Genomic DNA, 18773 nt, shown 5'->3' on the forward strand with positions numbered 1-18773 from the left:
CGAATGGCTATGCAGCTATAACCGGCATAGTGCACGCAGTACGCACTGGTGCTTCTATGTCTATGTGTGCGTCTGTAATTTCCATTGTTTACCCCACCATTCTTATTGATATAAAAGGAATATGAATTAAATTTAAGCACACATAGCTCGTTCTGCAAGCTTATAACCAGGTTAATTAGCATTGAATGTTGCTGGCTGAGCCAATCTATGGGCACAGTTGCCCATAATACGTCACAGGTTCTAGTGCGAGAAACGAGCTAGTGGGTCGCATGGCCACTCTCTTTTTTCCTAATTATACAGCTTATATGAGCAAAGTTTGCGTTACAAGCAGTGTCAGTGTTATTGTAACGAGGCAATCTTCTGCATGAACCAAACTTGCATTTTGTCTGCATGACCCCTTGGCCACGACGGAGATATTGCCTACAGGCTACAACCTTTTGGTTGCTTTCTCCTGTTTCTTTGTTCTTTAAAGTTGTTTATCTGCGTGCACCTGCACTGCTTCACCACATTGCCTTGCTTTTGTTGGAGTTTTAGAGTTTATCCCATTGTCCTTTACCTATTGTATACACTTCCATTCCGGCAGTTTTCCATAAATCAAACTAACAACTCTTTTGAGAGTGAGAGAAAGAGAGAGAGAGAAACCGAGAGAGAGAGCTTGCAGAAACTTTCAAGTGGGAATTTTCGAATAGTGCACCAGCATCCTTTCAAGGGGATCGTCCATGTACATATGTTTGCAAAAATTGAAATTTGAAAATTTTGGGGCCACACCTGGGCTATGAGGCGTGCCGTAGTGAAGGGCTCCAAATTAATTTTCACCACCAGGGCATCCTTACTGTGCGCCAAAATCTCAAACACACGGGTGTTTCTGCTTTTTGCCTCCACCAGAAAAGCAGCCACCACGGCTGGGATCGAACTTACAATGGCCTTGGGCTCAGTAGCACAATGCCTTAGTTGTTAGGCCCCCACAGCGCGTCGTGCCATATTTTCACAAGGATAACCCGCCCCTGCATATAGCCTGTGCCACACTTTCAGTCTACGAATAAAAAAACTTTCCCCCACGTATTGCCCACACATTTCATATAGGAAAGGCTGGAATAAAGCTACCAAAGTAACACAAAGCTACCAAACATAAAGCTACCAAAGTAACACAAAGTAATAATGTCGTCGCTGAGCATGTCGTCGACTTGAGTCCGGATGGCTTGCCGTTCGCGTGAAGAGACGCGGTACGGTGACTGTCGGGTAGGTCGGGCTCCATCTTCGGTTATTATTCGGTGCTTCGCTAGAGGGGTCTGACGTAGTTTTGCGCTCGACGAAAAACATTCGCTATAGCAACGCAGCAAAGCCAATAATTTGTTCCGTTGTTCTTGCGGTAGCGCCGGATTCACGTCGAAGGGCTGCGGGAGCTTGAAGGTTTCTACGGGTGTGCGTTCAAAGTCGGCGACCGCGATCACGTCACTTGCTTCTTGCGCTTCTTCGAGGAATGCAATTGCCGCGCCCTTGTTTAAATGCTGGTACTCCTCGGTGAAATTAGTAACCAGAATGTGGGATTGGTGTTCCTTGAAGCGCGCAATGCCTCTTGCGACCGACACACCACGGTCGAGAAGCACCCTTTGATCAGTGTCTACGATAGCGTCGACGTCAGGAGCAGCATCTTCACAGTAGACTGCGACCATCAAGCTTGCGCGGGGTGGCAGGGTGACATGATCATCGGCAATCCTTACAGCAGCCCGTCGTTCGGGGTTCGGTTCCGGCGTCATGGAGTGATTGGGGGAAAAAGTTATTGACTTGGTCTGCAGATCGATTATTGCACCGTTGTCCATCAAAAAGTCCATTCCAAGAATTACGTCGCGGGAGCAGTTAGGCAGAATGACGAACGCCGCAGGGTACGTTGTGCCGTCTATGGTGACGCGCGATGTGCACGTTCCACTTGGCGTCACGAGGTGGCCTCCTGCTGTGCGTATGTGCGGACCGTCCCATCTGGTCATAACTTTCTTCAGTTTAGACGCAAATGGTTCGCTCATTACCGAATAGTCAGCTCCCGTGTCTACGAGGGCGACTACGTCAAAGCCGTCGATGGACACCTTGACGTCAGATGCAGTCTTCCTCGAGTTCCGGGTTCGTCGGGGCGTCGTATCTCTGCTTGTACGTGTTGACGGTCGGGCAGTGTGCGTCGTCGTTGTCGTCGTCTTCTCAGCGAACGTCTCGGTCAGGTCGGGTACGCGTCGCGCCGTGTAGCTGTCGTCGTGTTCAGGAGTCTCGTTAGGGCTAGGTCGGGTCGTCGGGATGAGGGCATGTCGTGAATGATGGTCTTCCGCGAGTCGCTGCGTCGTTGGAGGGTTTTCATTTTTCCGCCGTTGTGCAACTTTACCTCCCGAAGTTGCTGCTTTTAGTTTCCCCCGCGTGGGCTGGGGGACCTTCCACGTGAGAAGTCAGCAGTGCTGCGGCGGTTCGGTGACTGAGACGGGTAGGGCGACGGTGAACGGCTGAAGCGGGCTGGTCCTCGGTTGGTGTTGGAGAGGTATTCTTCGATCTCAGCAGGGCGCTGGCCGTATCGGGGGCGTGGGGCGTCGACGGAGAACCCTCGCAAACCGAGCCTCTTGTAGGGACAGCGACGGTAGATGTGGTCGGCCTCTCCGCAGTGGTAGCACAGCGGGCGATTATCGGGCGTTCGCCACACGTCGGTCTTCCTTGGCGTCTGGTATTGGTCTACAGGGCGTCGGGCGGGCGGCGTTGGACGGCGGTATGGCTCGGCCTCTTGACGACGGGTTGGAGCAGTGCGGGGTTGACGAACAGCCGAGGAGTAGGTCATGGCTTGTGGTTCGCAGGGTGCTTCCGACGGCGTAGAAGTTCCCAGTGCGTTTTGGACTTCTTCTCGGATTACGTCGGTCAGGGAAGCCACTTGAGGTTGCGGCGTCGTTGGAAAAAGCTTCCGAAGCTCCTCCCTGACCACTGCTCGGATGGTCTCTCGCAATGTATCGGAGCTTCCATTTGCAGCACCGATGGTCTCCGAGAACAGCGCGTTGACAGGGCGGTCGTACTGCCTCGTTCGAATTTCTAGCGTCTTCTCCATCGCGGCCGCCTCAGACGCGAATTCGGCCACTGTCTTCGGAGGGTTACGGACTAGACAAGCAAAAAGCTCTTGCTTCACTCCTCGCATTAGAAACCTGAGCTTCTTTTCCTCGGTCATTTCAGGGTCCGCACGACGAAAAAGTCGCTTCATCTCCTCAACGAAAATCACGACTCCTTCGTTGGGGTGCTGCGTTCGAGTTTCAAGCAAAAGCGCAGCTCGCTCTTTTCTCACCACGGTAGTGAAGGTCTTAAGGAACTCCCTCTTGAATTGAGTCCAGTCGGTCAAAGAGCTCTCATGGTTCTCGAACCAAGTTCGAGCAGCATCTTCTAAGTAAAAGAAGACATGCCGGAAAGTTTCTTCGTCGTCCCACCTGTTGAAGATGCGGACGCGCTCCAACTTCTCCAACCATTCTTCGGGGTCTTCAGCGGGGGCTCCCCGGAACGATGGCGGTTCTCGGGGCTGCTGCAGGATGATTGGCGACGTTGTTTCTTGCACCATGGTGTTGGTTGCAGCGTTCCTTCTCTTGGGCCCTTCTGGCAGAAGACCGAACTCGGGTAGCAATCCTTGCAGTCGGGGGCTTTCTCTGGTTGGACTGGCTTGGCGGCTTCGAGATGTCGTAGAGGGCATAAAGGCTTAGTACCCCGCACCTCCACCAGATGTCGCGAAGACAAGGAGGATGCAGTTGTCTTGAATGAGAAACACGTTTATTGGAGCGAACTTGTGCTCCCCTAACAACTCAAAAGAATACAGAGGCGGCGAAGCAGCGGTCAACAAAGTGACTTGCGTCGGCGAGTGTCGTCGAATCGAATGCCCCGGCGTCCGCACTGCAGGCTTTTTATCTTTCGGCGCGCGTGGTTCTCGAAACATCGATTCACATCGAGAACACAGTCGATCCAAGAAGATTATTCTGGGCTGTTCACGTTAGATCGGAATGCTCTCCCTATCACGACAGATAACACATGCGGCACAGAAAGAAAGAATGGAACACGCGCTTCCCTTGGCGCAGAGATAACACAGACCGGCGCAGCCGGGCGGTAAAAGCAAAACACAAATAAACAACCCCAATGTATGGTTCGCGGCAGTATTTACATTTGACAAACTTTTCCAGTTATCAATTTGGACAGAAATTCTCAAATTCTGTCTCAAATGCAGGCGAGTCGAACAGTTGCTTCGAAAAGCAATCATTTTAACAATTCTTTTGCTAAAATTTCCTTAGCATCACCAGCAAGGAAGAATATCAGTTTATGCCCTTCAAACAGCTCCCACTGCTACCCTAGACAGGTACGAGCCAACAAGCTAGCACAGGAGAGGCAGCCCAACAGGGAGTTGTAGTGCCACAGTTCTGGGTCGATTACAGTTAGTTTGCTCAGCCTCAATGAGTACAAGACAAACTACAGTGACCAGTGGCGTAAAAAACTGCTCTGTAGAGCTTTGGCACCACATGCATCTGCGCAGGACAGCCCAGTAAAGACAGACTGATGATGCAACACTACTAGCATCAAACAACTGAGAAAATCTCAGCAGTGCGCAAAAGGTGTAGCTATCTGACTCAGACAGCCTTTGAATTGGAAAGAAAAACGGGCGGCAAACAAAAGGGCATAATCTTCGGCTGCACCTGCTGCCCTGCGACGCCCCGCGCGCCATCTGTTGGGACCTTTTGCTGCTGCTGTTGTGCTTGAAACAGCTCTATGTTTGGTGGTTTCGTCTCGCCTCTCTTTGACACTGTTTTTATTTAACAAACGTTTTCTTTTGCACTTGCTATCAGAAAAACTAGGGATGCGCAAATATTCAAAACTTTGAAATAAGTTTTCAAGGTATTTTGGAGTTAAAAATTGGAGGAGGACATTTGTTTTCACAAATAATGAACTGAGATACATGAAACCACGCCTTGTTGAAAATCAAAAATTCCCCAATAAGCAACTTGCAAAGTGTATTCTTTGCAATGACTTAGAACTAGTCGGACACCAGATGTGGTATCACACTTTGCGCGCTTGCAACCAATCGCCGCTCACATGCACTTGTGGTGTTCTCTGCTAGCGACGACAGAGGGTACTGAGGAAGGCTTTCAGTGAGGGCCTCCTACTTCCCGGGCATTGGGTGAACTTCACCCTCGTGCTTCTGTTTGCACACTGTGATGACATGGCGGTGCTCATGCTGTCCTAATGAACACCCTCTAGCTAAAAAAGCCCAGCTACGTCCTGACATCATCCTAGGGCCCCTGGTTCTCCCAGCAAATGGTGTGCAGAGTTGATTCTTTCTTAAAACCTATATTCTTCCTTTTGTCTCTACATGGGATGCAGGAAAAATGCTGAACTTTGCGCTCCTAGACACAGGGATAAAGCTTTCTCGACAAGGAGGCATTGAAGCTAGGTTGCAGACCATAACAGTGAGCAGCCATGACTGAACAGTACCTATGTTCTGCGACTGGACTGGCGTCAGGGGCCCAAGCGGCGTCCTCTGGGTGCCTACGAGAAAGAGCGACGATTCCACAGCTGACACTCCACGGCAGAAAAGCCTGCTTTCAAACAGCCCAGCAGCTAGCGCCAACACCAGCCGGTGGCAACATGCAATGAATGCATACACCTCCTAGAGGAGACCTACTGCACACACAGCAGGCCCCAAAAATGCACTGGAACTAATTGGTAGCGATTGCATTTAAAATGCAGCCACAGACAAAAAAAAAACATTCTTTATTTGGAGGCATGCATATTGTCACGTGGCCAAGGATGACACAAGTTTCTCCAGGGAAGAAAACTTTATGGGAGTCTAAGAACTCCAGGAATGCACATGCGACGACGACACAGACAACAATGTGACGTAATAACACGGTGCTTGCCTTGTAAGCATTTACCTTTCAGCGTTAATGCTTCGAGAATCATCGAATCAGATTTAGAACGTTGGCGATCAATGACAAACATTCCCTTCTAGTGACAACAGGTGATACCCTCTTCCTATCAAATCAGATAGCCTGCATGGTAGCAACACTGGCGCCACTAGTGGCATGTAAGGGCAAAGAGAAACCAAAACTGAAATACTACAGACCGAAAGGTTCATAAACGGGCCATGAAGACAGAATAAAAGTTTGGTTCATTCGAAAGACTGCCTCACTGGAGCAGCACTCATGCCACATTTAAGGCGAACTTCACTCAAATAAACTTATACAATGAGGAAAACAGAAGAAGCAGGCGACTGACTGGTTTACTTTTCCACACCAGAGTTATGATGCATTATGACCCGCTTGTTGCGGTTGGGCAAGGTCAACAAAATCAAACAGGAATTATCAGCTTTCATAACAAGCTATTTGCGCTGGAAATTTACAGCTCATTCTTATAGTGGTAAGCATGGTAAGGGAAATTTATTTATTGGTTTCTCAAGGGCCCCAGCTTGGGGCATTACATGAGGTGTGGGCGTACACACGGCATAGGGTGACATCGCAAAACATTATGGGCGTGTTTTAATGGTTCGCCTAAAACACTGGGAATCGATGATAAGGGCGGTTTCGGCAGGCAGGTCATTCCAGTCTCGCGCAGTGCGCAGAAAAAAAGATTGCTGAAAAGTAGTGGTGCGGGCATACTCGGGATACACTGCGTTACGATGGGTGGTGCGTGAAATGCGGTTCGCTCTTCTGATGTGCTCATCATCGATGAGCAAAGAATGGAAAAATTTGTGATAAAGACAAAGTCGTGCAATTTTGCGGCAGGATACAAGTGTGGAAAGATTAAGTTGGGTTTTCAGGGCGGAGATACTTGAACCACGGGAGTACTCGGAAAGTATAAATCTTGTTGCGCGATTTTGGACGGATTCCAGAACATTAATGCGGTTAATTTGGTAAGGGTCGAAAATGGCATTAGCATATTCAAGCTTGGGTCGGTCAAAAGTTTTGTAGGCAAGAAGTTTAACAGCAGGAGATGTGAGGGCAAGATTACGGCGAAGATACCCAAGCAGCCGGTTAGCAGAATTGGCAACGCTGTTGATGTGAGTGGACCAAGTTAAATCAGATGAAATATGCACACCAAGGTATTTTAACGAATCAGAAGTTTGGATACATTGATTGTTAAGGCTATAATTTGATAAGACGTGATTGCGGCGACGCTGAAAGGATATTAGCTTCGTTTTGGAGACGTTTAGAGACATAAGCCAAGTGTTACACCAACGTTGGATGCAATTAAGGTCGTCTTGAAGAGCAGAGTTGTAAGAGCTGTTAGTTATCGGACGATAAATTACACAATCGTCTGCGAAGAGACGAATGCCAGAGGAAATATTAGAAGCCAAATCATTGATATATATTAAAAACAGAAGAGGTCCCAGGACTGTACCTTGTGGTACGCCTGAGAGTACTGGTGTTGATGATGATGAATGATAATTAACATAGACGAACGGCTGTCGGCATGTTAGAAAACCGTGGATCCAGTTAACAACACACGGGTGAAGGTTTAGGGATGACAATTTTAGTACCAGGCGAGCATGGGGAACTTTATCAAAGGCTTTCTTAAATCGATAAAAATTGCGTCAGTACGTATATTGCGATCTAGACTTGAGTGGATATCGTGCAGAAAAAGAGCGAGTTGCATCACACGAATGACCTTTACGAAAGCCGTGCTGGTTTGCGTGAAAGAAATCCACAGATGTTGGAAATGTAGCGATGTGCGAGTATAAAACGTGTTCCATTACCTTGCAGCAAACGTTAGTGATAGAAATTGACAGAAATAAATAAATAGAAATTGATAGAAATAAATAAATCAAAAAAAGAGAAATGATGAAAGTTACAAATGAACACGTAAAAATGTATGCTGTTGCCCCGACACTAACTTACGACTGGCTGACACTGCCCTACCCAGCGCTGTGCCGATGATTTGAGGATTTTCGGGTGCACTGGGCAAGTCTTTATGACACCAGCTAACTGGCATGGGAGACACTGCCACTAATGTGGCCCTGTTTGCAAAGTCATGCCCAATGTTTCCTGAAACGGCTGTTTTGAACCATTACAAAATATGGCAGGTCTCATCAGAAGTGAACTGAGCATGGAGCAGTCGCCAAGTGGCACTGCTACACTGCCTAGGAAGGCTGACAGTAACTAACCGCATCTTGGGTGCCCTCTTGTCAGTTTCAGTTCCGGTTTCTGTTGGATTGCAGCATCTGGATGCTACAAGGAGTCTACATACTAACTATTCGTTTTGGGCAACTACCCTCACTGGTGAGGTCGCGAAATGTTTAATTCAGCAGGATAGGTGAAACTTTAGATTTAAGGGGGGACACTGCTCTTAAAACAGCTTCCTTTAATTGTTGAGTAAACTCTGTGAAACTTGTCAGACTTGCTGCTTTTTTCTCCACTGATTTCAAATATGCCATTATTTTTTGAGTAAGTCAAATTAGTTACCCAGATGATTAGAGATAATTAGTCATTTTTGGAGGAACAATAGACAAAACAGTGTTCGTCATAAAACTGTAACCTTTATATTGTCCCGTGACATCACATTACGTGACGGCAGGACGAAGATGAGACGAACGATGCAATGGGGTGAACGATCTATTTACAGTATTTACACGGCTGCCACAAGACAGCGCTCTCCAGGCCCCAGCCACTTCTTCCTCGTCTTCATCATCTGCTGACTGAAACAGGCAGTATGGGACATTGCCCGCCTATGTGTCCCATGACAACATTTTCCACCACTACGAACCCTGGGGAGCGCAATAAGAGAATTGCTTTTTTGATGCACCGCTTGGAACTAATTTTAGAGCTCATTAATTAAACCTTGGTGGCACCAGTGGCAAGGAACCATTTCAAATGCCCATTTCACACACCAAGGTTTAATGAGCTGTAAAATTAGTTCCAAGCGGTGCATCAAAAAACCAATTCTCTTATTGCACTCACCAGGGTTTGTAGCAGTAGAAAAATGTAAAGATTACAGTTTTATGACCTACACTGTCTTGCCTATTGTTCCTCCAAAAATGACTAATTATCTATAATTATCTCGGTAACCACAGTGGAACCCTGATAATACAACTTTCAAGGGACCGCAAGAAAGCGTCATACGACGGGGTGCGGATAAATGCCAGCCTTGTAGATGGTCTCACGCGATAGGTAGGCTAAGAACTTATTTAAACTACTATATTTAGCGCGTTCTCGCATGATTTGTGAACATTTATCTGAAATATCAAGTAAAAAAAATAAAAAAATAAAAAAAAGAAACGCCTATGTTGTGCCTCCTCCCCTCGATGGCATCCTAGATAACCCGACAATCAAGCGTCGCTTGCTACGTGACACCCGTGCCATCCGGCACTATATAGATAAGGCCGACGGAGTCGAGCGAATTGAGAGGGGGAAAAAGAGAGTGTGAAACTCCCAAGGCTAAGCGGAACAAACGATAGTACAAGGCGAAGATAAAAAAACGAATTTAAGGCTGGAGGCCCCCTTTGAACGGTACTGTGCCGTCGCTATTGGGTCAAAGTGCTCAACACATAGGTGTTTTCCTCTCCCACAAGACCCAGCAACGTGAAATAGACAAGATGGGTCAAACTTTGCGAGTAAACTGTGTTGCAGTGAAAATTATAGCGCGGTCTTGCTACAGTGACTTGCTGCGGTGGCCAGTGAGTGACCCAAAATGGCGGTGTCTCCTGCCTTGCTGCGGACGAGCGTATTTGTAGACACCCTAGCAAAGAAAGAAGCGGAGTGACAATGCCGCTTTGAAAGACACTGATAAGCAGAGAGCAGAGAGAGGGAAGAGAGCGTCATCATAAGAAGAAACTTGGAATGAGCGAGCGGGCGAGGAAGCGGGTGTTCAGTCACCGCCGTGGGGCTGCGTCGCAGTGTTTTCGCATTCGTCGGCGGCTCGATGGGAGCTTCAAATTCACAGTCCGAGAGCCACCTGAACCCTGAACTAGGACTTCTCGCGGTGGGCGCGTTGGTGTCCTGCTGCCGCGTGGAGCCGTCGCAGGTTAACTCCCGCTCACGAGTACCCGCCTGCTTGCAATGCGTCTGTTCAGCAGGTTGTCTCACCTGCATGCGGACCTCTGCACATCAAGCAGCGTCAAAGGGTGGTTAAGAATAAAGAAGGTTGGGACAAGGCGGCGAAGCGGTGTAAAATAAAATGTGGGAAAAACACCGGTTTATCCGCGCCAGGGTCCGTCGTATGAAGCGGACCCCATGCACCCGGAGGTCATATCATCGGGGTTTTTTATGAATTTGTTTATATGGGGAGTTTCCTAGGACCGCGGTGATCCGTCGTAAGAAGTGGGTCGTCGTAAATCCGGGAGACGTACCAGTGGGGTTCCACTGTAATTGACTTACTCAAAAAATAATGGCATATTTGAAATCAGTGGAGAAAAAGCAGCAAGACTGACAAGTTTCACAAAGTTTACGTAAAAATTAAAAGAAATTGTTTTAAGACCCATGTTCCCCCTTAATGGATAATATCCTCAGCCAACAGAGCATCATTTGCAGCTGGACAAGCCCTAGACCTGAAAAAACACCATTAGAGGAAAAGAAGGCTGTGTGCTGTCTTCATGGCCCCTTTACAGCAAGGAGGACACACCCTGCAATTGCAGACGACACCTTCACTGCAGTGGACACCCAACGGTTGGCATGCTGGCAGCAACGGCTTTCCTTCTGTTCGCAAACGTGAAGTTGATCAATTAAACGTCACATCTGCACAACACTTTCCCTTAACCACTGTCACACAAAAGACGAAGCCCCGCTCATTGAGCATTCACTTGCAGAGCGAATACGGCTGAATAAGAGCAGACCGGGTGGTTTCCACGTCAACTCTCAACCTCCTTATCTATTTCTCAGAATAACCCCCTGCCCGGTTATTCGCACTTTCCAGCAGCGGTGGTGCCACCGCGCGCCTTTTTTCCGAAGCTGTTTGTAGATGATCGGCGTCCCGGGCGAAGACAGCCGAAGCGTTCGGAAACGCCGGGATTGAGAACGCAAAACCAAAAAGCAATCGAATGTGCTGTGTACTGCAGTATAGAAATCGCTCAGTGCCGGGAAAGGCCAGCGTTCATACCTTTACTAGAGATAAAAAAGAAAAGCCCGAAAGGTTTGGATAACTATGCTCCGCATTGGAAAAGGTGTCAGCAACACAATGGGGTTTGCTGTAGTCGCTTCACGAAAGCTGACTTCTTCTAAAGCAACATTCGTAAGTTTAGTTCGCTCTCTCGTTATTGATGGTGTGTTTTTCATGCAAGTTGAGTGTGGCGTTTATAAATAGATGGTCTGCAGCCACTGAAACCGCGGTTGTAGAAAGCCGCCGTGCCGCCACATAACATTCCTATGCGCATGCCCGAGAAGAAAGTGAAGCCAAGAACAAACAGGACAATGTCATTGTTCTTTTGTTAACGTGCTGGTTTCTTTTAATAAATGCTGCACATTCCAGTTGCATTTTGTGCTTTGTAGGGTTGTTTGTGCTTCGTTCTCTTTTTAGCATTATGTGTGATTACTGTTTTGAACTTGCTCCTTTTTTCTTTCTCAAACCCACCACAGGAATAGGCGATGTTGGTATTTGTAATAAATAAATAAACTTGTTACTGCGGCATCGTCGTTTCCGACAGCGCGCTGAAAGCACAACACAGCTGATGTAACAGGCCCTGCCGTAGAGGCGTCTGCGTTTGATATTTAGTTTCGGTATTTTATTATTACCTGTAACCTGCATAAACGCCGTTGCATCTTTCCTTGTAAAACCAGCCCACAAAATTATAATTTACTCGCATTATTCGCACTTAACCCGACACAATTGCGCAAGTGGCAATAACGAAACGCTGTGCTCGGTTGCGTCTACCGAGCCCTGCTTGGCGCCAAATAAATATTCGTAAAGTGTGCTTGATCAATTTTACGAGCATGGACGGAACTGTAACACCCTTTATAGAACCTGCAGTGCCAACAAACGTTCACGCAGTGCGGTTGGCTGGTGACGCCATTCGGTTGCAGGCACAATCCCTCGATGCTCAGCATGTCATCGGTGGCCTCCCTGATGCCGCAAAACACTGTGACTGGCGTCATAAGTTGCTTCGCCTTCGACAAAGCACCTTCGTGTCTCATCGGCAAGGGAAAAGATGGTCTGAGGAGACTTAATGGGCCCGGATCGGCTTTTTCCTCCAGACGCGCGCGCTTACGCGACGTCCCAATCATCGTCCCGTCCGTCATTTTGGATACCCCGTCGCGCCACCTATATTCGCTGGAAAGTGCGAATACCACTGTCCTCTCAGACCACCCCCACATTTCCTTAACAAGGGATGTTTGTAGAGCAACAGCAATTTAGATGGAGTGGGCTGAATGCCCCATTTCTTTCCTTCTGTAACCCTGCAGAGAACGGGAGGATCAGTAATCTTCTCTCTGCTCAAAAAAGACGATCAGTTAGTCATATCAGTGCCAGCCTCTAATTGCAAAAGGTAATAAAAGCAGACTGATTATTGGCATCCAGATCACTCGACCAAGGACCAGATCTGCAGCACATCACCGGCCGAGCCAATATCTCAGCGATGTGCAAGAATCCTTGTTACGACGCTGCGAGCAGTCGGCATACCCGTTGCGATGGGTGCAGGTGTGGCCAGTAGGCTCCTGGCCTGGCTCGCAGCTGGCGGGGTTGCCACGAGAATCACGTTGCCACCCGAGGTGGCCACTGTGAAGGCCGATGGGCTGGCCCCAGCTGGACCACCAGGGTGCCTGCTGGTGCCTGCAAACACCATCACACACACCTTTGAGCACTGGCAGCTGCGTCAGCGGCAAAACCTCAGCCACCCGGGAGGGGGTGAGTGTCAACAAAGGGCTCCTTTGCTCATCTTCTCGAAAACCACTTGCCCAGCCACGAACTAATGTTAGCCACTTGAGGGCAGCCAATGTTGTTCCTCGGGGGCGAGAGAAAAAAAAAAAAGAAAAAGGGCTGACCAACACGATACAGTGCAGCTAATTAATTTGTCGCTACAACCAGCCCGTCAAAGTCCACTGCAGGACCAAGCCTCTCCGATACCGCTCGTATCACCTGAATCCATTTTTTGTTGAAATTTCCCTGTCACATCTTGCCACTTAGGTAGTGGCCTTCTATTCCTAGTCCTGCCCCTCTGCAGCCACTTCACGACCTTTGTGGCCCGACTTCTTTTGCTGTCAATCTGTGCTAGGATGCACTCTACACAAGTTTGTTCCTGAGCCCACGAGGACTGTTTGCCATTTTTAAAGTATCACCTTCCGTTCTACACCCAATGAAGGTTTCCCTTTACAGTGCGTACTTTTATACGCTGATCATTTCAGTGACACGGGCAGCCTACTGTTCTTCACTGGAAATTGCCTCTGCATACTAATGATTTCTTTCTTGTGGTTAAGATCAGCATTAACAACAGGTACAAGGAAATTATTGGCCACTTTCATTATCGATCCCAAACAGTTGGTGGGCTGAACCCACCATACGTTCACATAATTCTTTCAACCTACAGTTCAGCTTTCTAAATGCAGTTCCTGAACTATTTTCTGAACAACGAGATGTTCACGAGTGTCAAGTGGCTTAAATATTCCTTACTTTCTACCCCGACTAGGCCTCCTAATCACCCCTCTAAAGAGGCCGAAAATAATTTCAGAGAAATAACGTCTTTTTGCCTCACCACCTTTTTGAGCACTTTTCACTCTAACCGAGGTTGCAATGCTTGCACATTCTTTATGTGTGTCCTCCAAGTGCGGCCCTGATTAAGGTCAAGATTATCATAGCCATACATTCGTTGTGCATGTCCTCATTTCACAGAGAATATTCCACCAGTAGGTTTCCGTTTCCCTGCAGTAAAGGTAGCAAAATGTAAGCACAAAATGCTACAAGTTTTACGCGCACAGCCTGCTTCTTTGGCAGCACACTTCCTGGTGGGTGTGTGATCTTTTCTTGTGGGCCTCGAAACATTACAGTGAAGTTAAAATTTTAGCAATAATGACAAGCTTCCCACCATACAATAAGAATTCCCCATGAGACAAACCACTGAAACAACTGCACTGTGTTAGGTTTCTCAAAAATAAAAATAAAATCTAAAAAGGAAACGCTCATATTAGTACGTTAAATCGTTGTTACGGCAGAGTTCACCATGCATACATAAGGTTCGTTTTTGGTTTTTATATTTTTAAAGAAACCCTTTCTACCTCTACCAGCCAACAGCTCCTTTGTGGCGTGTGCGACAAGAAACTCCCAACATGGCTGGGGAGGGCAAGGGCGGTTTTCACTCATGCAGCGCAGTGTAGATGGTGTGGCGAATGGTTACCCAGCGTTCCTCGCACACAGGTGCCTGCTCACATGGGCCGGCACGTCGGTGGGACGGCTTCGTCGTCTGCTTTAGCAATGGTCGTTTTGGGCCTGTTTTTGTGCACTTCGCGTCCATTGCACGCTTCCTTCGCACGGCTTGGTTAACTTGTTCAACAGCACATCCTGGGTAAGCTAAACCCGACGAAATTATGTGGTCATACGGCAAAAATACGTTATAGATTGGTTGGCAGGGCAGGAAAACAAAATGTAGAGACCACATACAGACATCTGGCCGCTAGAAAAACGGTACTTTTTGTCCACTGCTTGCCACAAATAAGACTACATTTTCTAAATTGGTGAATACCAATTCAGTTGTGTTTTAAAAGGTATTACAAAAGGTGAAAGTAGCAACTAGTTCTGATAAATAGAGATCATACAAGTTAATTCAGCTTTCTCAGAATTCTCAAACTTACTAAACTAACTAGTTTAAAATGGGAATCACTAAGCTCACATGCCAAATTGTTGCCAAATTGTTTCAGCGTCTATGCTTCTGTCGCGCAGTGGTGTAGCCCCGAGCTAGCACATCAGGATGGCTACATTCCACTGCCTCGCCCTTTGAAAGACGCTCCTCTCCATTTTCTTTCTCCAGACTCACGGCCGAGCCTGGCCGTGGCCGACGCTGCTGCTGCGTTTGGGACGCCTACCCCGCAAATTCCAGGTAACGACAGGCAGAATCTCTGGTTTCACTCTTTGTAGAGCCACGTGTGTGAATTCAAGTGACGTCGCATGGGCAATTGTGAGTGCCGCTTAACTCTTTCACTCCGGCACCATAGGTAATCGGAAGCCGGCTTCCAATGATTTCAAATCTCCCGCAAAATCTAAAACCCGCGCTCCACAGACAACTACCGCCATCTGGTGTGTTCATTGGCAACTTCTTTTTCAGTTTTGGTTTCGTTTGTTTATGTGTAGCGTGTGGTGGCGGTGTAGCAAGAGAAATTTGAACCGAAGGTAGAGGGGATTAGGAAGAAAATGGCGTCAGGTTCGCGCCGCGCTCCGCACTGTCGGACTGCTGTAGCAAGCACTTTGGCAGCTCCTGCTGTCCATTTTTCTGATTCCAGCAGCAGTGATGGGTCAAGCAACGATGTGGGATACATTCAGATTTCAGTTTGGACAACGATGCTCCGGTTCAGGTGCCTTGCACTTCAACAAGCGCTGGGAGGTAATTTCGTTGTGACTCCGCGCTGAATTTATAAACAAAACGTGCTTCTTATCTGATGACTGCGGTTTTACTTTTGTGTTTAGGGTCTCGACAATGTACGGCCAAAATATTTTGCCAAATGCACCGCGCCGTATCGCGCTATCACCTTCAAGATAACCTGGCGCTTGTTCCAAATTTGCACTGCAGGGCGATGCGCGACGCTTCTCGAGAGCGCTGGATTTTTTTTTTTTCTTGTTTTTTTACCATTGAACTGATAAGGACTTTGTGCGAGAATACAAAAGAGTATGCTTGGATGCACATTTTACAGAGACTCACTCACCCTTCAGTGCCTTCGCGGTGTGGCACAGCCGTCAGTTCCGCTAGGTTGACGGGCCCTCAAAACTCCAAAACTTGGTGTACACTGTTGATTTATATATGGAATCATAGCCAAGGAACGCAGGAACAATTTGTATATCTTAAAATTCCTGAAATAATTTTTAGTCTCGGTAAAATTTCGGATTTGTGTTTTTCGTGTACTTTTCTTGGGGCCTTTTTTCTGATTACTTGACGAATAAACTGTAAGTAATCGTACCTCTAACAAAACTGCTGCTTTGTGTTTGGAAGAGCAATCTATGAGCTACAATTTCATGCATAGCAAGGCTAAGTGCGTCCAGTAGCTCAAGAGAAAAAAACATTTTGTGGAAGCACTCAAAATCGGCCGTTTTTCTGCCGTAATGAAAGAGTTAAAGCTTTGCCTTCAAATCACCTTCACAGCATGGATGGCAGCCAATTTTTTTTTTCAAAATCGCGGGATAAAAATCGGGTGCTATTTTTTAAACTGATAATCGGGGAGAAATCAAGTGTTTCGGTAAAAACATTCCAAAATTCTGATTTTTTGGGGTTAAATCTAGGGATGTATTAAGCAGACCTCGGCAAAGTTGGCGCGGCTCACTCAAACTCACTCAATTTTTTTTTCGAATCACCACTCAGTCAAACTCAGACTCAATGCTAAGCAAAAAACTCAAACTCACAGTAAGTGCAAAAATCAGAACTCACTCGGACTCAAAACTCAAAATGTACTCAAATTCAAAATGAACTCAGAACTCAAAATGTACTCATACTCAAAATGTACTCAAACTCAAAATGGACTCAAAACTCAAAATGTACTCAAAACTCACAATGAACTCAGAACTCAAAATGGACTGAAAACTCAAAATGAATTTAGAACTCAAATGGACTCACAACTCTCGTGCTAGGAATTCACTCGGGCTAAGATGGACTTTGATTGCATTAGCATTAAGAGTTTTAATATTCACGCGTGATAAAAATATTACGGGTGCAAATTCGTGAGCTCAAACCCTTGCACTCGGTATGACATGATACCGTAACTCCTGTGAGGTCGGAAACAATTTTCGTTGCAGATTTAATACAGCTATACCTGCTGGCCATGATGATTAGCGCTGGTTGCAAGCAATTGTACGTATATATTGGATACCAAACTCTTGATGTAGGCTGCGTGTTTGCGTTCATGACAGAGGCGGTCCAGACTCAATGGTGTGCCGGGGCCCTGGGGCGAAACAAACAAGATTGGGCGAGGGGACGTGCGCTCACTGCTCAGTTCATTTACGTCAAAGCTGTTTGGGGTTACGGGCGCGTGCATTCTTGCTCTGCATCCTAAAAAAAAACCGCCTTGTGTCAAAGTGAACTGTCCCCGCGAATCTCTGAAGCGCGAGGCGTTCGTGGATATGCCTTTGCTTTTTTAATGCGTAGCATTCTTTGCCGAGTACCCCCCTCCCCCGACCAGGATCGTGTAACGCCCTGCATTTCCACAAAAATGCAAATATCATGGAAGTTCGACCTGTAATCAGCATAAAAACGTAAATGTAGATAATTCATCAAGCGAAATTTAAAAAAGTAAAAAAATAATAATAAGAAAAGATATAAAAAATGACGAACCGTGTAACACGGGAGTCATGGATAACCACAGATTGGGTTAGAAGTCAAAGTGATGTGCCGCTAGGGCATGTGGGGTATCAAATTGAAGGTCTCGAGGAGGGAACTCACGTGGGACACACAAAAAATGCTTCTTGGTTATAATCATGACTTAGTTATCGTGAGTCATAAAAAGTTTGGACTTCGTAATGATGACCCGTAGGCGTATGGGGTCTCAAATTAAATGTTTCGATTAGGGAAATAACATTGGACAAATAAGAAATACAACCTGGTAGTAATAATGACATAGTCACGGTGAGTCATACAATGGTTCAAAATTTATTGGGATGTCGCTAGGGTGTGTGGAGTATCGAATTGAGGATCTCGGTGAGGGGATTTGCGTGGGACAAAAAAATGCTTCTTGGTTATAATCGTGACACAGTCATGGTGAGTCATAGATATGGTTAACATTCAAAGTGATGTGCGCTAGGGTGTGTGGGGTGTCAAATTGAAGGTCTCAATGAGGGAAATCACGTGAGACAAATAAAAATTCCTCCTGGTCATAATCATGACATAGTCATGGTGAGTCATCGATTGGTTTAAAAATCAAGGTGATGCCGCCGCGAGGTATGGGGTATCAAATTGAAAGTCTTGATGAGGGGGATCACTTGGGACAAATAAGAGATGCTTATGCTTCCTCATTATCCTCATGCGATTGTCATGGTAAGTCATAAATTAGGTTAAAATTCAAAGAAATTCCGGCAGAGTGTGTGGGGTATCAAAATAAAGGTTTCGGTGAATAAAATCATGTGGGGCACATAAAAAGGGCATCCCGCTGATCAGTACTAGTTAGGAGTAAACTGCGCAAATTCATCGCAGAAGCTAGAACGGTAGCGCAAAAGGAATTGTGGTGTCAAAGGGAAGGGTTTGAGGGACAAAATTTAAACCAGGCAATGACCGCATCATTATGTGCACTCACTTCACAAGTAAAAATTTGGAGTTATGTCGTAAGCTCATCGGGACTGTACAATTATTGGTTTTCGTGTCGGGATTCGCGTGTAGCTAAAGCGAACACATGCTACTTAGTAATGGCAATTTCAGTTTTGAAGGACGGCAATAATGTAAGTGCGAAGCTCCGAAGCGTGAAAATTCATTTATTTCACTTCCACATTATCCCCATCATCAAACACTTCGAGGAACACTTCGTCTTCTTCTGGTCTGATCATCATCATCGTTGGTTCCTGGACCGGTGTTCAGAGACGGCTGTGTCGTAGAATAAATGCCCTACTTCACCAAGCACCCAAGGCCCTTACAATATTCAAAAACCCTCATCTGGTGCTTCAGAGGGATCAATCGTGCTTGC

The 18773-nt window shown here is 46.8% G+C and overlaps 1 protein-coding gene across 1 annotated transcript in view; it reads right to left on the bottom strand.

Moving 5' to 3' along the window:
* The window catches only part of LOC144175909 (uncharacterized), a 59948-nt gene that overhangs the window by 27047 nt on the left and 14128 nt on the right, over positions 1-18773 (bottom strand). Inside the window, exons 3-4 of the mRNA XM_077704979.1 lie at positions 12592-12741; positions 5482-5535 (exon numbers count right to left, since the gene is read on the bottom strand). Coding sequence (XP_077561105.1) covers positions 5482-5535; positions 12592-12741 — 204 coding nt within the window. The remainder of the gene's footprint in view (positions 1-5481; positions 5536-12591; positions 12742-18773) is intronic.

The sequence above is a fragment of the Haemaphysalis longicornis genome, unplaced genomic scaffold, assembly GCF_048455015.1.
Source record: "Haemaphysalis longicornis isolate Haplotype H1 unplaced genomic scaffold, Haemaphysalis longicornis Haplotype H1 scaffold_1, whole genome shotgun sequence".
In the NCBI taxonomy this organism is placed as follows: Eukaryota; Metazoa; Arthropoda; class Arachnida; order Ixodida; family Ixodidae; genus Haemaphysalis; species Haemaphysalis longicornis.